Here is a 21,575-nt window from a genome sequence, read left to right on the forward strand (position 1 = left end):
TACAACACAGTACAAATCACTGATTTGTTCATGTGTATTAGGCCTTACCCCTATTCAACCTTTCCTAGCGATTCATTTCTTTCCGGTTTTATATGTCTAAAAGCGGTACATTGTTTTTCATGAAAATGTATTTTACAGTATAATATAATAGTATGATTATAATAAAGTTTGAAACACAAAATCATGTAAAATAATAAATTGAATAAATTAAAAAATCTATATATTTAAAAACAAATTTTTTTTTTAAATTAAAAAAAAAACACATATTATACACATACTAATATATATATATACTGTAAAATAAATGTTCTTGAAAACAATGTACTGCTTTTACACATATAAATCCAATGTAGTGCATTCAATACAGTTATTTTGTATTGAATGCAATACAAATGGATTTTGAATTTCCCGCCCCGCCCCGCCGGCAACGCACACACGCACCGATGTCACCAGGAACTCCCCGGTGACTCGTCGTGTGCAGAAGAGGCCGGAGAAAGAGAGAAGAAGAATGAGATTGCGGCGATTGACGGTGCGGGACGTCGGCGGATCAGATAAGGCTGTATTTACTATTACCTCCCATAGGTTTACATACCACGAGTGTGACTCGGAGTTACTGCTTTTAGCAACTTTTTTCTACCCCGAGTCACACATGGGGTTACGGCTAGGGAGGTTAATTTACAGCACTGTGTAATATGTTGGCACTATAAAAATACTGTTTTTTATAATTATCATTATTATTATTATTAGTATTACTATTATTAATAATAATAATAATAATTCACAAAGCACACAAAAAAAGCTTTACTCTAAGTGTTCCTTTACAAGCTTCCTGCAGTCTCTTTAAGATCCTAGGTGCATTTATCCCCTTTCCCTGCTGATAATGTGTGCTTATTATTGAAGTTCAGTTAATGAATTCATCAAATACACCCAATAGTCTTTTTGTCAATGTGTGCAGCCTGCATGAGACTATAATATACATGATTTCTCTTTTCTGGGATTTTGTTCACATAGGTTAACTAAAAATGAAATATTGAGTTTTGAGTCACGTGACCAACATCAATTACCTTCATTTGTTAAAGTACTGGAAGCATGTGTTGTTGTTTTTGTTGTTGTTGTGGAGGAGGATGCTGATGTTCCACCTGAAAAGGAAAAACATATATGTTTATACTTTTTTAACCACTATTACTAAAGCCTAGTTTACCCTTTTAGGAACCTGTCAGCATCATAAATCTGGGATTATAAAGTTTTTTTTTATAGTAGTTTATTAATAATATTACCAGTACAATATTAGTGGATAAAAAGTAGATACAGAGAGGTTTACACACAAAGAAAAACTGAGTTTTCACTAAGATTATGATAATATAGGATACCGATAAGTTCACAAAAAATGTAGTGTTGGGTTTTTAGTAAATCGTATGCCCATCATGAATTACCTTTACTTGTTAATGTACTGGAGGCATGTGTGGTTGTTGAAACTGATGATTGTCCTGCAAAGAAAAAAAAAGTCTTTAGTTTATTCCACAATTTATAAGCCTAGTTTTGCCCTTTTTTTCATGTGGCAGAACTCAATAGCCATGTGTCTTTTTTCAGCCTGCAAGTGAACAGTGGTGGAGTATTGATCTTTGGAACCCAACCTGGCAGTATGAAACATATACTTTACCGTAATCCAGGGGAAGACTGGAGGACAGAGCAATATAAAAATCACTTTTGTGACATTCTAATTCCTCCAATAATAAGATATATTTTTAATTAGAACACAGGAAAATATTTAACTACATTGCAAGGGCAATAAATGTACAACCTGCCTTCATAGATGTGTGCCTACATCTTTAGCTCCATGTTATTAATTTTTTTTTTTAAATTATAATAACAGGGCTGGACAATGAACATGAGGAAGTAGGAAAACACTGTGCCATAGGACAATTTAGATGAATAGTTATTTAGGATCAGTATAGATTAAATTTAAAAAAAAATGTTTACATGTGTGTGTCAAAGTAAATGCATGCTAAACAGGTTTTGATTATTTTTTTTAAAGCAGAAATCCAGCATGTGGCAAACTAACATTTTACAGTACTTCCCTTTACACTATACCATGTATGCACATTCAGAAGGTGCCCTGTACAGATTACACCTGTATCCTGTTTCCATGCATTCTTGCTTCATGTTTCTTTCTGCTGTTATATAACCTTTAGGTAGTGTAATACAACAGTGGTCGCCAATCTTTCCGACCTCACGGACCACTAAATTCACAGAACTCAGAAACTTCCCCATTAACACAGACATCTATAACTGCATGATAGATTACGTACATTAATAATGTAGACTATGTGACTGCCTGTGTTTCTGTGCTGGAGATTCTCACTACTAGCTCAAACACCTAAACCAGCTGGAGAGATAATTTGCTTTTTCTACCTGGCTGTTATTGGTATCTGTGTTACTGGAGGTGAAGATAATGATTTCTAAAGGGAACCTCCACCGCAAGGAACAAAGACAGCTATACCAATTTTATAGGTGATGTAATTTTACCAATTTAATATTATTTTTAACTCTGTCTGCAAAGTATTATGTCCCATTCCAGGAGGGCTGCAACTATATACTACAGCTCAGTAATCATAGTAACTAATAATGGTGTTTCCTACACAGTCCTAATGGACTGAGATTCAAATCTTGCTAAATTGAACCTAATGACAGATCTTTGTGAGGAAACACTTGTAGCTGGGGATAATGGCTCTTGAACTTCCACAATGACCTGTAGTCCTTTGGTTGATGAAAGGCTTCCATGCTGTCACTATGACTTGAATCACTACTCTTAGTTGTCTCATGGTGTTGGAGAACTTATTACTGCAGACATTTCAGGCAATAAAAACATTCCAGTGGTAATAAAGTATATAATACTATTTTAATTAAGGCATTTTTCCATTCTGGGTTTCAAAAACTGCAACACCTAAAACAGCAAGTAGTTATTTGCCAGAGTGTCAGAGTGTAGGTGGAGGCCAGATAATATTTTATAGGGCTGCAACTACCAGGGAAACATCTAATTTTAATTCATATCAAAACCTACATCTTAAAGCAGTCAGTGTGCTTTGTGGGCCCCTGGATGTGTGCAGACAGGAAGTGTGCCTACTGGACTTTAATGAAAATTCAGAGATAGTGGGAAGGGGAAGTGAAACACAAGAGGAAAAACCAGATAAGATACAAACAGGCAAAGTGAGAGAGAGGGAGATATTGCATACATTTCTTACAAACTAAAAAGTGAGACTTTGTGGAACATAAAATGTATAAGTGTACTGATTGTAGGTGTCTATTATTTGCAGTTGTTGAGGCTGTGGTTTGTGGCGAGTTTTTTGACCGGCAAGGAAGCAAATAAACCAACAGTAATTAAAATGTATCTGACATGATTAAATAAATGCAATACATTGTTATGAGACAATTTGATAAAACATAGTTAACACAGTTGTTCATCAGCCCTACATCTGTACTATAAAGAAACCATACAAGCCCTGCAACAAAATACCCCCGAGGAAGCTTTTATTCGGCGAAACGCATCGGGAAATACGCAACTGTAACCTGTGCAATTAACAGGGTGTAGGATATATCGTATCAAACCTATATTGTATATTTATTCATGTACTAACTATGAATATAAAATACACTATTTTTTTTTTTTTGCATCAAACCTCGAGCCTCAAACCACTTTCTTTCTCTCCTACCCACTAACTACGTTGTTTAACCCTACATTTGACTGAGCAACTTGAATGAAACAGTGGACTTGGGGCAAAAGTTGACATAGGCAGCAAGTTTAAGAAAAGTTTTAGTATAAATGGATGAATAAGGGAGTACTAGTTCCTCTTGTCTGCACTAGACTACATATGTTCCATACAGATGACAAGCTTTTTCCTCTGTTCCTCTTTTTTCGCTCTATTTGTTCTAAACTCTTTTTGGTATAAACCGCTCTAAAAAAAGAACTATTTCTTTTGTTAATTTACTTTTAATGTGCAATTGTGCACCAGACCTTGTAACCAATGTCAAAACTATTGAAATTGTTAGTTGCAAACACTAGCATAAAGTTAGAGATGATTAATGAATTTTAAATGGCCCATGTAGCTGAGGGTATAATGGGGGTATGTCCTCTGCCTACAGACCATACTTAAAAGTGTACCTTATTTGTACATCAATCAAATAGGCACACATATACCAGTTAAAATAGGAAACACTCGATTCATCATACTAGATCATTATATTTGGATAAATAATAATAGAAATAATAAAAAAAATAAAAATTGATATTTTATAACCACATGAGGTATTTCAGAGTTAGTGCCTAATAATAATGATACATTGGGCCTGATTTATTAAAGCTCCCTAAGACTGTAGAAGATAGACATTATTGGGAGAACCTGGGTGTCCATTGTATATTTGCACATTTAAATGTTATTGTTATAGGAATATAATATAATAATCCTTAATAATCTATCAAGAAAGCCCATGCCTATTCTGCTCCTATTTTTAGAGATTGGTGCAACAAGTAAAAAGAACTAATTTAACTGTGTTGTCATGCCACAAGTCTACCAGCATGTGATTTTGTTGGTAATATTGGCAAATGTGTTTCTGGGTCGTAGTAAACTTTGGAAGCTAAAAGAGGATATTGCTGTTACTTCATAGAGGGGATCCCAGCTATATAAGGAATTTTCAGTTATACTTGAACTATCCTTTTAAATTTTTTGATGATTCAACCTTCACCAGGAAAATCCTCTGTTTTGTTTCCTACTCATAAAAACTACTAAATAAATGAATACAGATATTGTGAATAAAAGACAAGAACACTTACCATTTTGGGTGTTTGCAGTGTAACCTAAAACTGAGCTTAAACATTACACTCTCTGTCCAGATAAAAATCACATTACTTGTCTACTAAAATTGTTAGCACACTGTGGTTGTGCCACTGAGTGCACTATTAAGTAGAGTAGGTTTCGTGTGTTTGTCTATGGCTACACCCAATTGCTATAGTCTACATTACACACAAGCACTCACACCCTTTTATTAAATAAAAACATTATAATCGCTCAGGTACATAGTGAAAGCATGTGCATGCACTTATGGGAATGCAGGACAAACAAAGCTCTCCAGAATTGCTGCATGGACTAAGAAATTCCTTTATTTCAAATATATACTATTTCCAACTACAAAAAATATTTTCTTCTGTTAGTTATGATTTTGAGCATATACCATATTGTAATACCAGGTTTGTTTAAAGTCTAGTTTCAGACCATTTTTCTTGATTTTTAGAAGAATAGGAAAAGGGTAAAAACAACTGATACTTTCTTATTACTGTATTTTTCCCTGTTTGGAAATAGTTTCCTAACTTACTGTATATTTGACACAACTGGAAGTAATCGAAGGGGGACATAACCTCAGCAGTTTGGGTGTTTAAAACATTTTGGTCTCCAGCTCTATTTAGCTCTTTAAACAGTGTAGCATAGTGAGAAATAAAAGGCTTATTTTTGGGGTAATTTTACAGCGTTTTCCTCAACTTTATCTGGAAAAAAAAGGAATAGTGGTGTATAAGGATGCAATTATTTGTGGATTTTTATTTAAGATCCAGGTCTGGAGTATATTGGAAGGATTGGATAGACTAAACACACCATCCTTCTCCTGGAGCTCTGGAGCACCTGCCTAATCCCAATAAAAGGAAATCTGAATTTCAGATTAGGAGGTAGAGGTGGAGCCCAAGGCTGTTTGAGACCTGTATTCAAAAAGGCTGGGGGAAGCCTGTGTTATGGAAAAGCCAAGGAGTTCTCCCAAACATTTAAGTCTACTGGACCATCGGGTCTGGAGAAAACCTGCCGAGAGAACCAGGTATCCAAACATATGTTATTTTAGTGGTGCGTGATGTCACTGATCACCTCCAAAAAGAAAACCACAGATTAAACTTTTGTTTTTCCTGTTTTGAAGTGAATAAAAGTGGGCAGTGTCTTTTTACCTTTTCCACTTTAGTTCTATATTACCCACATCTTAAATCCCAAGGTGGCTGCTAGAAATCTTAAAAATTGCATTTATAAATATGATTTATATAATGCCATCAACTTCCGTAATGTTGTACAATAGTAAAAAGATAGCAACCTAGGAATGGGTTTATTCAGGAATATCTATTAAAGACATGTACATTAGAAAAGTCCCTGGAAGAAAAATTGACGTGTGACACTTTCCTCGTAAGCAATGAATCCCAACATCAATGTTTTCTTTACAAACATTAGTTTGTTAATACATTTATATAATATATCTGCAGGTTTTTCTTGTTTAGTCGTACTGTGTGATAAATATGCTTCACTGTTTTACATTTAGTGTAAGTGTATGGGTGAACAATGGCCTAATGGTGACAATAAGCCAAACCAGAATTGCCTTGTTTGCTGTGGGTTCTTCAAAAACTCAGCAGACAGGAGAGAGGAGATAGATACTGCTGGCAAATATATGTTTTGGTTCAAAGGTTTAGTAATCAGTGGTGTTGGTTTTCGAATTCGGGTTGTCCTTATATTCGACTCGAAAATGGCTATTCGAAATCATGTAGACCCAACCCGAAAAAAACGAGATTCGATGGGAAAAATTCGGATAAAAAATTGTTTATTTAACTTTTTTTTTTTTACAGGTTATCCTACAATGACATAATATCTCTTACCCTGTAACACACCTTCCAGCATAGTAATATTATGATACATTTGTTACATTTTTCTTTTATCCACTACAAGAAAAATGTAACAAAAGTCTCATATTACTGTGCGTGTAAAGCTACGTACACACGTCAGATTTTTATCGCCCGATTATCGGCATCGGCCAATTATCGGGCGAAAATCTGCCGTGTGTACAGTCGGTGTCGTCCATCGTCCGGACGACCGACCTGCCGGATCCACGGACGATGGTGGACAACAGCCGATCCTAATGAAAGGGAAGGGGAGAGCGCGCAGCAGGGTGCCGCTCCGTCGCTCTCCCCCTCCCCTCTCCATAGAGCATGAACGGTGCTGTATGTACAGCACCGTTCATGCATCGTGCACTCCCTTGTCGTTGGAAAGGATCGTGAAAGATCCTTTCCAACGACAAAAATTGGAAGTGTGTACGCAACTTTACAGAGTAAGAGATATTTGCCAGCTGGCATCTCCTCAATGATTGCAGTAGAGAAGAGTGTTCAATCCCCGGGGCACTACAGGTTAAGGGGAACGTAGTGGAACTGCAGAGTGCATCTGCAGTTCAGTTCCCATGGTCACATGACTGTGGGAACTTTGCGGACACAGCTGTGACTGCAGGCAATCCTCAGGGCACTAGTGTTGAATCGGGACAAGTTTCTCCATTTATCACACCTAGTGCCCTGTGTTCTTGGATAGAGAAACACTATCCAAGAACACATACTACTAGCAACAGCAATCAGGATCGCTGTTGCAGTGCTGTTCCTCGATAGAGTTTCTCCATCCAAGAACACAGGACTCCCTGTGTTCTTGGATAGAGAAACTCTGTCTAAGTACACATACAACTAGTAAAGGGCTGCAAGAGCAATCTGACTGCCCTTGCAGCCCTTAATAGTCCCTAAAAACAACCCAAATTATCCCAGCATTTACTTCAATGGTGATCGAATTTGGCATTCGATCACCCAAACAAAATCTCACTATTCGATCGAATAGCTGTCGAATCGAATAGTGAGATATCCGACCAACACTAGTAATCGGTTCAGGTTTTATAATCTGCCTGAATAATGATCTGCTGAAGGCTTAGCAGACGGACATTTGACTACCCTAATTTATACCCTTTGTTATAACAATGGGATAAGGTTTAGTACATCTTTTCTTTTCACATTAGTGGTTCCTGTTGTTAGCTTTTGGCTTTTTCTAAGGAATATCTTTTTAACTAACCCCTTGTATTCTAGTAAAACTGTGATTATCATATTTTAGGCTGGAATGACAAGCTACAGATTATATCAAACCATATACCCTTTAAAGTCCTATAGTAACAACAGGCAGAGTGGTAAATGTAATATAGGCAAACTAAAATGTGGTAACAGAAGTTTTTACCTGCACTTTCAATGCACAGATATACATAAAGTGCTGGGCATTAGTTTAGGGAATGGCTGTGGAGCTTAGGTCCAAACACACCTACAGCTGGTAAAAAAATACCATAATTACACACAAGAGTAGGAAATGTCCATTCCATTACCCCTAAAAATCTTGTAAGAAAGCATTAACATGTTTTTTGTTTGCTGTAAAGTTTGCTTCATTCATAAATCCCTCTCTCATCTGTACTAAAGTAGCACTGCAAAATAATAAAACCTGCCCCTGGCCACTACTTGATTTTGTGTGTCTTGAAATGAAAGTCTCCTCCCAAGTGGTAGATTTTTTTAGAACTTTGCAGATCTGTCTCATTTGCAGCACGGGTTTACAAAGTTTGCATTTTTATGACTGGATTTCTTAATCAATGAGCTGCACAATCAGAATGTAAATAATAATGTTACGCATTTTCATTTAAGTATGTTGTTAAGCAATTTAAAACAGTAACACAAGCATGCAGCCAATGTTAAAGGAGCGGACAATGCTATATCCTTGTTTTCTAAACAATTACATTTGCACTTTGGCATAATCCAGTACTATAGACATACTAATACAATATACTCCTATAAAATTTGGACCAGCATACATACGCTTACAATATTTTCTACAATCATATGCACAGTTATGCATTAAACATACAAACACACAAATAAAAAGTATTTGCATGTTAAACATAAACCTAAAACCAAGAATACATACAATGTTATATATACTCACATATATACATAGGCTTGCACTATGCACACGCAATGGGACTGATTTATTAAAGCTAAGAATAGAAATAGATCAACTATCATGGGTGAACATGGATGATCCAGCAAACATGGAATGGATCAGGTCCAGCATTCAAAACATTTTCTAAATAATAGCAAATGATTATTTGTTTCAGAATTGCTGAATCACCCATGTTCACCCATGAAAGTCCATCTTCTTCAGTCTTGTAGACAAACATAGACTTGGCCTTGTGCTTTGCACTATAAGCACAAACATACCCACAATCTTTGCATTACACACAAACAAAAACTCACCATTACATATCATACATAAACAGGCATGCAAACATGCCTGGACAATACATAGATTCACACACCTCCATTTTTTTGACCCAGTGTACATACAGATAAAGCAGAAAAGCTCCTGGCTACAAGAAAGACTATGGTTGAGGAAGAAGGTTGATTATGGCCCTAAGATATGTCTTTGTTTGTCTTCTTTGCTCACCCCCTAGTCACCAGCCCTGCCTATAAAACTGCTTCCAGTCTAACAAGCAGAACAGTGATAATATCACAAAATCTTACTACATATCCCATTAAGAAAAGATTTAATAGGCAACCATTTCTAAATGTTTCACATAAGACAGGAAATCTTCACTCTTTAAATTTAGGTCCACTTTAGAAAATATAAAATACCAGCACCAAAAAATGCAGTGTAAAATCTCCACCATTTTGTGGCTGCTATGTATGCATGATCCGCTCAGCTGATGTCTAAAACACCTCAGGTAACAACAAACGACACTTAAGAAAAAAAAAACTAGGAAAAAACTAAAGACAACAGCAGAATATACACAAAAAAAAAATTAACAGAAAAAGAATACAAAATAGAATATAAACTAAAGACAGTCAGGAGCCCATTAAAACTCCTAAAGGCCCTAAAAGCCAACCAAACTTCCATAGTTTAAACTTTCCTTTTAACTTCAAAGCATTTAGTTGTAATGACAAAGTTAGCAAAAATGATGTCAATATTTTAGGCAAACAAAACTGCTTTAAATGCCAGAAGCAGTCACTAAATGAGTCTTTTATCATTATCAGCACTATAACTATAAAGGCAAAATGCATCAAAAACCACACCAACCCACACATTCCCTACACCTATATCCCCATTGCAACTGATACAATGTAAGGCTATTCTGGAAAATGTACCCAAAAACAGCAAGTAGGTCTAAAGGGAACAGCATGGGGTAGTTAGGGGTAGTTGGTTTAACCAGCTACTCAAACATACCCTGCACACAGTTCCAGCCAGGTAGGTCTAAAATTTCATATCAGAGATCTAACCAATTCTGCCACAACATGGTAAAGATTTGATTGACTCCCTCACAAACCCGGTATACTAACTCCTTTCACACAAAAAGTAGACACTGAAGAAAAGACTTGAGAAAATACACTTTCTTCAGTGATCCAGCAAATCTGGAATGGGTCTGGTCCAGGCTTCAATACATTTGTTATCTTTTTTTTAAGAAATACATTTCAGGTTTGCTGGATTACCCAGGTTCACTGATAAAAGTGTATATTCTTCAGTCTTGGAGAGGTTTATTTAATCAGTCCCTATGCAGCCAGATTTGCTGATGGAGCTGTACATGGTGTTATGAAAAAAGCACGTTTTTAGGGACAGAGGAAATATAGCTAAAGTCCTTATGCATTTTGATGGCAGTGGGAACAGGCCTACATGAGGACATTTAAGCTGCGTACACACTTCCAATTTTTGAAATTTTGAAAGATCCTTTCCAACGACAAGGGAGTGCAAGATGCATGAACGATGCTGTACATACAGCACCGTTCATGCTCTATGGAGAGGGGAGGGGGTTCAACCAAGTATTAGAAATGAACATTTTATTTTCAGGTTTTTAATTTGTCCAATTACTTTTGAGCCCCTGAAATGAAGTGATTGTGTTAAAAAAAAAGGTCTTTTGTTTCTTACATTTTATGCAATCTTTATGTTTAACCCACTAAATTAAAACTGAAAGTCTGCAGTTCAACTGCATCTGAGTTGTTTCTTTTACAATTAATTGTGGTAATGTATAGAACCAAAATTAGAAAAAAGTTGTCTCTGTCCAAATATTTATGGGCCAAACTGTATAGTTATCAAAAAAAATAAAAGTGACATATATGAAATACAGGAAGAACCTGTACTACAGGAACCTGTAGACTGCTATTACAACAAAAGGCCTAAAGAGAATGTATCTATTGTATCTACAAAGTATTCTTTCCCTGAACTTAACAACACTCAATTGACTGTATTCTTCTGCACATACTTGAATGACAGGTTATGCACACAGTGGAATATAAAATTTCACTCTTATATACTATTGACAGCAAACATAAGCAAGAAAAAAAGTTACTGGTAGATTATTGACTTAATAACAGCATGCAATGCCAAGCTGCAATATCTAAAGCTAGTAAAGTACTTTCTTGTAATAAAAGAGGAATAGACTGCAGAGATGGAGACATAATCCTGCCCCTGTACAAAGCATTGGTCAGACCACATCTGGAATATGCAGTCCAGTTTTAGTCACCAGTTCACAAAAAGGACATTGTGGAATTGGAGAGAGTGCAGAGAAGGACAACTAAATTAATAAAAGGAATGGAGGAGCTCAGCTATGAGGAGAGATTAGCTGAACTGAATCTATTCTCCCTTGAGAAGAGACATTTAAGGGGGGATATGATCACCCTGTATAAATATATAAACGGTCCATATAGAGAACTCTCTTCCCCATTATTCACTTTGAGATCATTACAAAGAACAAGAGGGCACTCTTTGCGTCTGGAGGAAAAGAAGTTTAAGCTCCTGATAAGGAAGGGATTCTTCACTGTAAGGTCTGTGAAAATGTGAAATAGGCTCCCTCAGGAAGTAGTTTCAGCAACTACTATAGATTGCTTTAAGAAAAAGTTGAAGTAAAGATAACAGTGACTGTTGATCCAGGGAACATCCGATTGCCTCATGGATTCAGGAAGGAGTTTTTTCCCCTGTTGGAGCAAATTGTACCAGGGTTTTTTTTTTTGCCTTTCTCTGGACCAACTATGTCTTATAGGGTTTTATATCTGGGATATGTTTATTTCCGTAGTGGTTGAACTTGATGGACTTATGTCTTTTTTCAATCTTACTATGTAACTATGGTCTTTACAACAATATTAATCTTCAAAGAACATTCACTATGATCACAAATAATCACTATTACTATCACTATTAAATAATCACTTTACAGGTTGATGAGGATTTTTTTTATTACATACTTTTATACTTTTGTAGATAGCAATGACTTCCACATACTAGACTGAGAAGTAGTTGAGGGGCAATGGGGGTTCTCTGCCTGCCATTGCTAAAGTCACAAAGAGTTGCACTTGCCTTCTTTTATACTTTAACCAGCCTTTCTTGACCTTTATAACATGGGGGAACTCTTGTAAGAATTTTCAGATCTTAGGGAACCCCTACTATAATTACTATATCCACCGCTCACAATATATTAGTGTGGTGATCAGTAGGAAGTTTGTCACCCTTACAGATAGCCAAAAAGACCATTGGTGTCACTTAAACTGACCTGAGAGTCACAAATTGCTCAGGGAACCTCTAGCAGCCTGTGGAGCAATCCCCGGGTTCTACAGAACTCTGGTTGAGAAACACTGCTCCAGACAATTTATACCAGGTGTTTGATACCTAGTCTCTAGGACAGAAGGGATGGGGAAGGCGTCTGTTCTAGTTATTAAGATCAAGATCTTAAGGAAGCAGAGGTCATTACTGCTATGACATTACACACTTAAAAACAGTGACTTAAATGGTATATTACAATTACAGAGTTAGAAGAACTCTAATAAGAAATTATTAAAAGTTAATTTATTAATTTAATAAAGAAAAGTTCATAAGAAATATCAAAGTAATTAGTTTAATTCATACAATCATAAGCTTCAATTAATATGAGAGAATATATTCAAAAATAATATGTTAACGAAGTGTATAAAAAAAATTTTTTTTGTTCTGTACTTTATCCTAAATGCTTCTTTACTACAAAGTAAATAGCTTCAGCTGATCAATATTGTCAGGCATAAATCAGACAGGATGAAATGATGCCTTTTTTACATTTACTGTATATGCCTGTGCTTGTAATTATTTTGTGACTTTTTCTGATCAATCAACCCAGAAATTTAGCTGCAGTTCTCATCCTTCAGATCCGTCAAACTTAAACACCACACTTTGTATGTACAGGTTGACATTCAAAAGGCAACCTCCAGGCCTGAGGAGTGCTGGATTTTCGAAAATTCAGAATTTTTTATGGTTATATATGCTGTATATATTTAACGGAAAAATTACTACCTGTACAGTCCCTAAATAGGATGCTGAATTCATAATGGGGCTATACAGCAGCAAATAAATGAGAAGGAATGAGCAGGAAAGCATGTGCAAGCAAGACCCAACAGCTGATTCTGGAGTACAGCGCCATCAAAACATAAACGGCACCTCCATAAAACAGTGTAAATTTGAAAATGCACTCTGAAATTCATGCCAGAAATTTGAAGGAACCGGATTATTGATTGCGGGATTTTTGAATGTCAACCTGTATTACTCCTTGCACTGTAAAACTGAGCTAGGAGTCAAAGGTCCCAAACTGTACAGGAAGCTTCTGGCTGTAAGGTAGAAGTGATGCTGTTGGCTGTATATCTGTGCTCCCCTTGCATAGTCCAAGGACTCTTTCGCAGGTTCTAGGAGACTGTGACTAGTAAAAACTTCTCAGGATGGCCACCAAAGGAGGATCAGGTAAACCGAAATAACCTATTCTCCCTCTGTGTAATAAGCTGAGAGCCCAGCACCACCAAGCCTCGGCCCTGAGGCAGATTCACCAATTTTTTTTTTCTAATCTGCTTGTGTAGAGGGCAGCGGAGACATCAGAGGTCTAATGTAGTCCCCAAATACATATTAAAAGGTACCTATTCAGTGCTATAATATAGGGGGCTTTTCAGACCCCTTTTGTGATAGCAGTAAAGTGTAGGTAATACTTAAAAAGAGCATGGTAGTAAAAGTGTCCCCCCTCCACCCTGCGCACACATATATAAGTGCAAGCCTCGGCATTGAGCATACATAGGTATGTAAAGAAAATAATGTAAAACACATATGGGGTATTGCCACGCACAATCGAATAAAAGGGGTAATTAATATTAATGTAGCCCGGACATAATATGCAGAGCTTCACAAAGTCTATAGTCATGTCACCAGCTGTCCCTCAAAGGGGTTCACAATCTAGTGTCCCACCATAATCATATGTCATTACCATAGTCTAAGGCCATTGTTTTGGGGACAAGTAGTATTAGGATGTCTCTTACAGAAAGCAACAACAAGAAACAATTTTCTTTGGCTCTGCCACCTATCCCCATACCTGTCTGACCGCTCTTTTTTTTCAAGTTTTTTTCAATGGTAATTCCTCCTCTCCTACTGTCCTCCCTGTTGTTCCCCAAGGGTCAGTCCTTGGACTACCTCACTTGGTAGTCTCATATACTCCTTTGGTTTACAGTACTATCTGCATGTTTTTGGCACTGAAATCTATCCGTCCACCCCAAACTTGTTTCCCTCAGTCATGGATAATGTTTCATGCTGCCTGTAGGCCATCTCATTGTGGATAGCTGGCAGATTTCTGAAACACAACTTAACTCATCATCTTCCCCCCTAAAATTCCAAATCTCTCCCATAATTCCATAATGTTAACTGTTATTAACACTGTTATCCATCCCTCCTCTCATGCATGATGTCTTGGCGTCACCTTGAATTCTGCCCCTCCTTTCCCCCAATATTTAGAACATTTCTTTGTCATGCGCAACATTTCCAAATCTGCCCTAGCTGTTAACAAAAACCACCAAACTCCTTGTACATGCTCTTACTATATCTCATCTGGACTACTGTAACATCCTCCTCTCTTGTATTCCACTAACCCGACTCTCTCCTCTACAATCTGTTATGAATGCTGCAGCCAGACTCATCCATTCTTTCCACCGCTCCTCTTCTGCTGCATCTCTTTGTACTTTTCTTAACTGGCTTCGATTTCACCTTAAAATCAAATTCAAGCTCCTGTGCTTTGCTTTCAAATCTCTACAGTTCTTGTCCTTCTATTTCTGACCTGATAAAAAAATACCCCCTAGTTGCTCCCTTGCTCCTCCAATGACCTACTAATGACTTCCTCTCCCATAACCTCGCCACACGCACCGCTCCAAGATTTTTATAGACTTGCACTGACTGTCTCTTCCTCGTCCTATTCGGCTTGCTCCTACTTCATGCTCATTTAAAGGAGCTTTTAAAACCCATCCTTTCAAACTTGCCTACCCGTCTTTTTCTGTCTCTTAAACCCTCACTATTTACCTACCATTCCATATACCCTCTTTCTACTGTGTGTGCCCCCACCTCTTAGATTGTAAGCTCTTCTGTATCTGTCAGGGGTTTGGCCGGCCTTGTGGAGTGGCGACCAACTCCTATTTATTGTACAGCGCTGTTTTATATGTTGGATGCAACAACCATTTGTTTAAATTTCTTTACTTCTTGTGTTGGGATTTTTTTCTAGGTGATGTCAGAATTTGTGCTTTGGGAAAAATTTTGCTTGGAGAGAAAGGAATTTTTGGTTAGGGAGTGATGGATTTTTGCTAGTAGCTAAATTAGTACTGCAGAAGTAATTCTGACTACTGACAATGTTAGAAGTATAGCAGTTTGAGGTATGCTAAAGTGTGGTGATCAGGAGTATGCTATTTACAACAGAACCTACAGAATGGGCCTTATTTATTAAAGCTTTCCAGAAGAAGATAGACCATCATGGGTGAACCTTGGTGATCCAGCAAACCCGAAATAAAACAATTGCCAAATAATAGCAAATGATTTTAAGAATTATCCAGTCATGAAGAGCTTTAATAAATGAGGCCCAATGAAGGAGTCAAAGGAATATATTGTACAATTTGTACATATACTACTGGCTGCCATACTTTTTATGTCTTGCTGTATGTTACATACCCTTGACTGCCATAATGCTATCAAACTTTTGACCCTGCTCTCTGTCCATTGCGATGTATATTTCATGCTATTGGCCCTTGCACTTTGTACATTTTGTGGACTCTGACATTAAATATATCTAACCTTTGCATCCCAAATGCCATATTATACATTACATACTTGTGAGTAACCTATTAGTTGTCTTACCAGCTGTTGGCTGCAAAGAGGTCATTTTTATTTAAGGTCTATTTTATTAAAGGCTATATGGTCAAATACAGAGACTACCAGCAAGAGTGTACTCTGCAAATAAGTTGTATTTCATGCTGTTGGCCTAAGCTACTCAATGACAGATGTCAGGACAAGCTGTGTAGATGGATAAACAAGCAGGATCCAGAATACAGAATAAAGACATGCTTCATGCTTACAAGCGCTTTTACAAAGAGTATACAAGGTGACAACATAAAATTTACTTTGCATCTAATCCTTGCTTCCCATGGCTGATCCCTAACACGTTCACTTCTCTGTTTTTATCTAAGTATTTTAAAATCCTCTTAAAATCACAATGAAAATTAAATAGGCGATCTAGCTTGGCTCCTGAGAGGCGCAGAGCCATTATCGGTGGCATTCATCAAGATCGCTCCCCTGGGACTCAGGGAGCTTGGACAAGTGCCAGGGAGCAGATATGGAAAGGCGGGGGGGCTTTTTTCTCCCCCACTTCTCCACTATTAAACCTATGGTCCAAGCTTCTAGGCCAGCCATATGGAGTCCGGGATAGCAGGCTGCAGTAATACCAGTCACCTATGGGACCTGCTACAAGGGAGGACTGGGAGCTTTCTACCCCTTCTCATTTGCCACAACTGCTCCTTGGGGCCAACTCTTCTTGTTCTCCACAGCCACCACTGCAGCACATGGGATGGACGTCTGGTGAGTTATCCCAAAGTTTATTTACACATGCACCTGGGCTCCACTGTCCTATTGCCTTACTTGTCTCTCTCTATTTTTTTGTGAAGAAGGAAACCTTGCCATACAGAAATATATGCTGCCTAAATCTACATCTTAAACACAGCACTGAGCTTTTTCTTTTTACTATTTACTACTTCAATATCTACTATCCTTCTGGCTGCCGGTTTTACATTGTGAGCACCATATTAACATAAAAAGGGCCAATGGACAGATACATGGGCAAGACGTCTAAATCTACTAACAAACAATCCACCAAACAAAAAGGGCCTGTCCCCACCATCTGCATCCCCAGCTCTGCCAAAGCTACTTTCCTTAACCACGTAAGAGGATTCACATGACATGGCTTTGGGGGATTTATCTAACCCCCCAGGCTTGTGATCTATGGCCAACGATGTCTCAAATATTCCCTTGCCTTATTTTGATAGGAAATTTCATGCCCCTCAACTAAATTGAATCGGCATTAACTAACATATCTTCTAACATCAAACAGATTATATATTTGAAGCAATGTGTGAAGGGACATAGAAGACTAAGCTGTTGAATATACTTTATTTACATCCATTTAAGAGAAAAGGGAAGATCTGAAAAATCACAACAGGCACTCTAATCTGCGTTTTATTGGCATCCTGAAGGAGTACAAAGGCCCTATTGAAATTTTTGGTGGTGGATCTTATGTGGGGCCTCAGTCTTCCTCCTCTTACCACGTGTGCTCTTGAAAGCATGTACTGATTTGGCCCTGATCGACCGTCTGTGAGCCAATGACCAAGATTGGTCATATCAAAGTTCTTACATGGTATGGTATGGTATGGTAAGAAACTGTGCTTAGAGCTTATCGAAGGCAAAGGAAATTGAGAGTGGGAGAGGTGAAGATCTCAATCTTTCAAGATTTCTCTGTTTCAGTCTCACAAAAACCTAAGCTGTTTGTCACAGCATGTCATTGCTTGGTTGAATTGGGGGCAAGCTCCGCATTGATGTATCCGGCTGAACTGCGGGTTACGGGGGCCGGCAAAACCATAATATTTGAAGACCCACAGGAGGTGCTCAGCTGCATCCATTAGACAGACCATAATTCTTCCTAAATGCTGGTTTACAGGCAGAGGAGTAGCATTTGGGTCAGACATGGGTAACTTAGGTCATCATCCCCCTATTAAGGGAGCATCAACCTAAAATGTTTTAATTCTACCTCAACTGCACATCTTGCATGTTCTGGTTTTGAAAGTTACTTGCATTGTTCTTGCATGGTTCCTATTGTTTTGTATGGATCTATTGCATTTACTACACTGCTCTCTAACCAGAAGTGAGAGGCAGTTAAAATTAAAGAGAAAATTGTACCCTTGATTTAACGCATGAAAATTGCTTTTTGCACAGAGTATTTGTTGTCATGGGATTGTGTGGGATTGTTGGATTCAAGTGGTTTAAGGCCTGGATGTGGTTCGCTGAGTATGCAGTCAGCCCAAACAGTTGGGGAAGAAATGTAATGTGCTGCATTGGCCATGAGACTTTCTGAGCCCTAAAGATCTCAAACTAAAACCATCTTCAATATCAAGCTATGCTTAGTTTCTTGAAATGTACAGTAGCAGGGCTTAATAGTATGAAAAAGCGAAAAAATATATTACTACACTTGAAACGTAAATATAAAATCATGTCGGTTAAAACCAATGAGGGGAGTAGATATGTAATGGTGGTTTTGGAATTGGCAGGAATGTTCTATTCCTTGTGCTCTATATATGTGCCCACTGGAAATTTGTGCTTTTACAATGGCATCAATACTCTTAGGTATAATTGCACAGGGTTTTTTTTTCTGTGCATTTGCCTTACTTTCCTTTTTGCACACTTGTAGGTTGTCCTCTCCTTTGCTGAAAATGTTTAATCCCATTTCCCTGCACACTGTGACTTCCACAAGTACGAGAAGTTACATAAGGTATCTTGAGTCCACATAATTTCCTGTTTTAGGGACTAACGTGATCATCAAGTCCATTTCTCCCAATCTGTGTTGTCCTGGCCCTCCCCTTTCATCTATTTGCTTTTAGTCTTGTCAGACATTTAGTCCCTGCTTCATATATGGGTGTGTCCTAGGGCAACCTATATGCAAATAAAGTCTATTTATGACCATGTGTTGATACAGTGGGTCTGATTTATTAAAACTCTAACTACACTACAATCTAAAGCATGCCTGTTGTTAGGTGAGTATGAGAACCATGTATGGTACTAGAAGGTGACTGTGCTGAGATGTGAGAGCAGTAGAGAGACTGACCTTGACCACCTAAACTGTGGACTCCTCTTTCTCCTGGTTGCACAGGATTGACCTTGTAATGGTATTACAATGGGGCCAAAAAGTGGGATTACACAGTAATTACAAAAAGCACTAAGAGACACTACACAAGAGAAAGAGAGGGAGGTTTGAGGGTTCTTTTAAATTGAGGCCAAGACTTCAGATTTAAAGAATTTGGGCGGTAGGTTATTCCAAACATCTAGTTGCTTCTGTCTTTTCATGTATTTCCAGACAGGCTAAATGATTGGCTTTGCAGGATGGAAAAGTATACTTTTTTATACTTTCATTCTAACCAAAGCACCAATTTTATGAGCAGAAATACAGCCCAAAACTTGCATGTAACTTCCATCATTCTGAGTTTGACACCACTCTTTTAGATGCATGTTTTGCATGAAAACCACTTTTAAGCAGACTTTCCCAGACCGTAGAGGGGAACCATGTCCTACAAGCTATCTTTGGGATTATTAGCATATTTGTTTTGATTTGGTATAATTGTTCATTTCTGCAAAATCCTTAACTGTGTGTCTGTATTGAGATTTTTTTTTACAGATAAGTACACCATATATTGGGGTAGTTTCGTTTTTTTAATGGTTTTAAATTATAAATGAAAATTACATTTCTTAAGGGCCCATTCAGATCTTTGTGGGGAATTATATTGCTCTTTTATATGCATTTGTTTAGACAGTCCATTACAATGAATAAGAGCAAACCACCCTAATGTGCAAAAGATGTTCCAAAGACACCGCACAACAATGCACTAATATTTATTGTGGTGTGCTGCCAAGCTAATGCATTGCCTTAGTGTTTTGGTGTGCCATTTAAAATGAATGGCAACACAAGTTATGCATGTTACTGTGTACTACCACAACTTTGATCTAAATGAGCTCTGAAATTTTTACACAATACTTTTGTGCTTATGAATAAGATTAATGTGTTCCAAATAATAATTGTTTCTATCTCAGCAGTTGTTCAACAAGTATACATGTATCATATACCTCTAGTTTGAAAGAACCTACATACATGTATTTGTACAACTAACCTAAAAAGACAGCATAGCGAACAACGTGAAAATGGATAAAAATCACACTAAGGTTATATTTCAGTAGTAACTATACTTTCCCTTTAACATTTGGCAGTTCTCAGCTGTATAGGAAGGAGTTCAATAAAATAAACAACACTTGCATATTTTATCTGTATGAAATCCTGGTTTTATCAGGTCCCAGCCCTGGCTCGCCCAGTATGTAGTAACTCCCGTAAAGATGGCCACTTTATCAGCACAGGTAACTGTAACACCTTTTCACCTATGTTGCACACAATGCTATTGTATCTTCTGTTTAAACTTTTTCCTCTGTTGTTTCGTAGCACTGCGATGAATCTTTTCTCAACTGTTAGAGGAAAATCATACCATGCAGCCAATATTCTTTCTTCCTTTGCTGGAGATGCCTTACACATGTCCTCAGGTGCCGATTTAGTTGTTTTGCATGCTGACAGTCAGGTGGTAAAATTGGGGATATGAAACTTTTTTTGCTATGTGGTCAATTTGCAGCCCTTTTGATGTTTTGCAACCATTCTTCCTTTGCATGTGAACAAGGATCATGCATATATTTACAAACATAAAGACCCAACAAAGTGTCAAATTATTGAATTTGCCAGTGGAAATAAGTTAGAATAGTGTTGAACCACTGAACTAATTTTAAATGAGTTTTGACTAAGTATCTCACATGAAATGGCAAACTATTTAAGAATACGTTGTATGACACTGTGAAAAAAAGAGAATGAAATACACAACTAATTTATTGTTCCATTACCCATAATCCTTTATTCTACATTCTATTTTGCTGCAGAAAAATACTTTTGGCAATGAGGTACTCTTTTTCCAAGGAAAAGTCAGCTAGTATATAACTTTATGAGTCTATAATATTTAAAGTGCTACAAAATATATACTATATATACTATTTTAGGAAATTTGTAATACATGTGCTCATACACACACACACACACACACACACACACATACCTTGAACAAATGGGTCACTCAGCAGAACTAGAAGTATAAATGAGCAGAGACAGTGAAGTTCAGCCATGGTAGAAAGGTGTTTAGTCCGGCAACTGCTTGACAAATGCTTTCTAACCACGTCTGTGTATCCTAGTGGCAAGGATATGAACAGGTGTAATCTGAGAATAGGTAGGACCTACTCTTAACTCTTTGTTAAAGCACATAGAGGTTGCATCATGTGGACAAAAAAAAAGAATATAATGTCAATGTAAATATTAAGACAGCTGCTTTTGTACCGTAAAATTAGTTTCCATTAACTATATTTTTTCCTTACTCTGTTCTGCTAAAATATTTACTCATCAACACTTTATTTACTCAGCAAGATGCTAATAATAATATTGTAGGTTATAATGTTCCTCATGTATATCTTTAGTAAATATAGTAAAGAGACCATGCAACTAAATCAGTCAGTAAACTACTGATCGCACAAGGATCACACAAGGACACATGATTACTAAGGGATCAATGG

General features: G+C 37.3%; 1 protein-coding gene across 3 annotated transcripts in view; it reads right to left on the minus strand.

Annotated features, from left to right (window-relative positions):
- CIST1 (colon, intestine and stomach enriched 1) overlaps window positions 1-21,171 on the minus strand; it is a 40,247-nt gene extending 19,076 nt beyond the window's left edge. Inside the window, exons 1-3 of one of the 3 annotated variants that reach the window (XM_072405146.1) lie at window positions 21,068-21,171; window positions 1,434-1,487; window positions 1,065-1,139 (exon numbers count right to left, since the gene is read on the minus strand). In XM_072405146.1, coding sequence (XP_072261247.1) covers window positions 1,065-1,139; window positions 1,434-1,487; window positions 21,068-21,134 — 196 coding nt within the window. In that variant the 5' untranslated portion in view covers window positions 21,135-21,171. The remainder of the gene's footprint in view (window positions 1-1,064; window positions 1,140-1,433; window positions 1,488-21,067) is intronic. The other 2 variants (XM_072405144.1, XM_072405147.1) reach the window with 2 other exon arrangements.
- Window positions 21,172-21,575: the final 404 nt, after the last annotated feature.

This window comes from Pyxicephalus adspersus, chromosome 3, assembly GCF_032062135.1.
Source record: "Pyxicephalus adspersus chromosome 3, UCB_Pads_2.0, whole genome shotgun sequence".
Classification (NCBI taxonomy): Eukaryota; Metazoa; Chordata; class Amphibia; order Anura; family Pyxicephalidae; genus Pyxicephalus; species Pyxicephalus adspersus.